This window comes from Cupressus sempervirens, chromosome 1 (assembly GCF_028749045.1).
Source record: "Cupressus sempervirens isolate cs-2001-9-10 chromosome 1, ASM2874904v1, whole genome shotgun sequence".
Classification (NCBI taxonomy): domain Eukaryota; kingdom Viridiplantae; phylum Streptophyta; class Pinopsida; order Cupressales; family Cupressaceae; genus Cupressus; species Cupressus sempervirens.
This window is the reverse complement of record NC_143118.1, coordinates 172,724,557-172,728,168: the sequence shown is the minus strand read 5'-3', so window position 1 is coordinate 172,728,168 and position 3,612 is coordinate 172,724,557. Positions and strand designations below refer to the sequence as shown.

Genomic DNA, 3,612 nt, shown 5'->3' with positions numbered 1-3,612 from the left:
GATACTTTTATTAATTATGGCTCCGAACCTTGTTTTTGTCTTACTTAGTGGTAGGGGTTAGTTTTGTTTAATGGTAATCTGCTAGTAGTTGACCAGTTTGTCTGTTATGGGCCAGCCTCCTAGTTTTGACTGCTTTTAATTCAAAAACATTATGACTATGATTCAATTATTAAATTAAAACTATAATGCCATTGTTTTATAGTTCTTAAATAATTAATAAAGAACAATTCTGTCATGTGGATAGCCATTTAAATTGGAGGCAACTATCCTCCCACAAAAATGTAGAGTTGACCAATTTTGTAAAGATAAAAAATATTATGATTTTTAAAAAAAATTTCAGTGTTTGATCTTCCTACTGAATTTAGAAAAAAAAGTACTTTATTTTGTCCTCGATATGTTTTTTCGTTGGAGATTAGCCTGTACCATTTAAATTAGCCACACCCGTTGACATTAAAAGGAAGACTAGTCAGAGAAATTAGTTAGTCTGAACGCGAAATGTAAGGTTTAATCTGAAGCAGTCAAATCCACCAGCCTGTCTTCTCCAGGAATAAGATAAAGTACGCACTCATTATTCCAAGAAGAAAAAGAAAAATGTTCCCAAATACCAATTTCTTTTTTCATCAGAATAATGGAAAAATTCCCAGAATAGAGCAGCGAGAACGTTAGTGGGCGGCAACTCTGACATCAATAGCAATAATTAGTGGGCAGTTCTGATTTCAATAGTAACGGCAACATCTTCTTCAGCTTAATCCAATGAGCTCTGAAAGAAGGCGGTTTTCTTTGTTCAAGCATTCTAGAAACACAGAATGGCCGAAGGAATTCATTTGCCCCATATCCAGGTTACCTATGGCAGATCCTGTCATAGTATGCTCTGGCCAGAGCTACGAAAGAAGATGCATAGAGGCATGGATGAAGCTGGGCCAACGCTATTGCCATGTCACAGGAGTAGACCTCCACAATTCCACCGTCATCGCCAACGTGGCACTCAGAACTGCTATAATCCACTGGTGCCAAACAGCCGGTTTACCCAACCCCACTTCGCCTGATCCAGAGGCAGCGAATAATTTGGTCCTCAAGCTCAAAAATCAGGACAAATACCTCAATTCAGGAAACGGGTACTCTTCTGAACCTCAAAATACTCGTGATTTTAATGAAGTTTCTCAATTTAGGTCACTTGGTCACAGCAATTTTTACAGGTCCACGAGAGGAGTGGATTCCGATACGCTGCAAAAGACCATGAGGAATATTTCTTTGGAGAAGTCATCCACACCCAATGAAATAGACAAGACTGAAACATTACAAGGCATAAACAGTGATTATCTAGAAAATTTTTCTGAAAGAAACGGGGCTAGAACTTTTTCAGACGATCTTCGGAACTTAGATCCAATTCCTAATTTGGGGAGGCATTATCATTCTGCTACTCAGGTAGGAATGATGGGGATGAGGGGTTCGGATACAGAATTGTCTTCATCTTCCTCTGGAAACATATCCCTGCCTCCACCTCTGGCCACCAAGCCCTCTAGTTATTCATCTCAAGCCCGGAGAAAAGATGAGGCGGATGATCTCCAGTATCCATGTCCTCATATTGTTTCGGACCTTGTGGCGACACTAAGCCAATCTCATGCCTTGGAGCAAGAGGGGGCAGTGGCTGATCTAAGAAAACAGACTAGGACAAGTTCCGAGAGCAGGATTGCTCTTTGTCACTCCAAGTTGCTTTCCGCACTTTTGCCCCTATGTACGTCCCGATACCCGCAAGTTCAGATAAATGCTGTTGCTGCATTGGTCAATCTTTCATTAGAGAAAGAGAACAAGGTTGGTATGGTAAGAACAGGGGCAATTCCATATCTGATTGATGTTCTGAAAGCAGGTCATCCCGAAGCACAGGAGCATGCTGCTGGGTGCATTTTCAGCCTTGCCTTAAATGATGACAACAAGATTGCTATTGGTGTTCTTGGTGCCATTCCTCCATTGATTCACATTCTACGAGCTGGAGAGGATAAAGCAAAGCAGGATGCTGCAATGGCTCTGTACCACTTGTCCTTTCCTCAAGGCAATAAAAGCAAGCTGGTGAAGGCGGGTGCAGTTCCAATATTAATTGGTCTTGCTCAAGATGAAACATCCAAGATCAGTAGTAAAGCTCTGATGATCCTTTGTAATATTGCAGCAATTGCAGAAGGCCGTAAGGCATTAATGGATCTCAGTGGCATTGCTAAGCTAGTGGGTGTTCTTGCCAAACATCAAAAGAATAAGAGTAGACCTAGCCAGGAAATCCAAGAGCAAACAGTTGCAGTCTTATTGTTGATTTCTCAGAATAATATACGTTTTGTTTCATTGGCAATTCAAGGAGGGGTTATGGAACCGCTTATTTGGCTCTCTGAGAATGGTAATGCCAGAGCCAAAGAAAAAGCCTCTGTTCTACTAAGTATGATGAAAGAAGTCACATCAAGTGAGGAGGAATATCCAGACTCTATATTGCCTCGGCATAGCGCAAGAAGATTGGGACGGGCTGCTTGGTCGGGACCCAATTCCACAGAATTCTGATGTTTCTTTGGCTTGAAGTACTGCATCATGTATTCACATTAGCAGTCATAGTGTCACGTCTATATCTCAGGTGAGTGTAAACATTGAAATTCTAATATTTAAAAGAAGTTCTGTTCCAAGCATGCTGCACACGAAGTTCGGTAACTTTAATGCTAGATATCTATTTTTTCACATGTTCCAGTGAAAAGATTCAGCAGCTTTTTGCGGTTGATGTTTGCCATTTCACTATGTACATTATTTAATGTTGTCCATCACAGATTGAGCTTTTTAGTTGGTGAAAAGAAATTTCTTGTACACTTTATAGGATGATGGAATTTTCCTGATCATTCTCACGATCATTTAAAAATTGATGGGATATTGCCTTTGTATTACATATTGTATAAAATCTGATATCATGGTGAAAGTTAGAAAACTGTGGTGTGTGTAGGAGGACACTGCCATGTGGCTAAAATTCTGTCAGTACTGACCTTAAAAGGCTAATGCTGCATTAATGACATAATATTTACTATGCTAAATCAGTTAGGTTCTCCTATATGACCGGAAATGTGTAAATTATAAACATACACGATGAAGGAGAGCCGTGAGAATTAATACCTACTGTTAGTTACAGATATTGGCAACGAGGAGGATAATGTAAATGTGCCAATCTATAAGCAATGTCATGAGACTCTTCAAATCCTTCTTTAATTGTGATAGACATGGTAACTTTTCAGCATTCCAGTAAGCCTAATCAAGAACTACGGGATAAGTTATCCCAGTTAAAATGATAATAATGAATTGTGGTGATTGGCGAACAGATCTCTGCTTATGAATGCCAAGCTATCATCCTATTATTTAAGGTCAATGTAATCATAGTACTAATACCATATGTGGAACGTCACCTGGACTTTAGAGCATGCAGATAGAAAGCTTCATCGGTTGCAGTCCAATGAACACCGAATGCTTGGTACCAAGAAATATATCACATCATATTTTGAGTTCAAGAAAGGATTTGAAGCTCAGTACGTCTTACTTGAGCAGTTTCTTAGTTGTATGTATTGCAGTAGTTAATTTTAGTAAGCCGTATAAACT

General features: G+C 39.5%; 1 protein-coding gene across 2 annotated transcripts; it reads left to right on the top strand.

Moving 5' to 3' along the window:
- Positions 1–497: 497 nt before the first annotated feature.
- LOC149576687 (U-box domain-containing protein 41-like) lies at positions 498–2,912 on the top strand. Of its 2 annotated transcripts, none has more exons than XM_089819176.1 (2): positions 498–1,115; positions 1,197–2,912. In XM_089819176.1, the coding sequence occupies exons 1-2, from the start codon at positions 754–756 to the stop codon at positions 2,539–2,541; spliced, it is 1,707 nt and encodes a 568-aa protein (XP_089675302.1). In that variant the 5' UTR covers positions 498–753; the 3' UTR covers positions 2,542–2,912. The 2 variants fall into 2 exon arrangements, with proteins under 2 accessions (XP_089675302.1, XP_089675293.1); XM_089819167.1 differs by having other exon boundaries at positions 620–1,115; positions 1,185–2,912.
- The last annotated feature ends 700 nt before the right edge of the window (positions 2,913–3,612 follow it).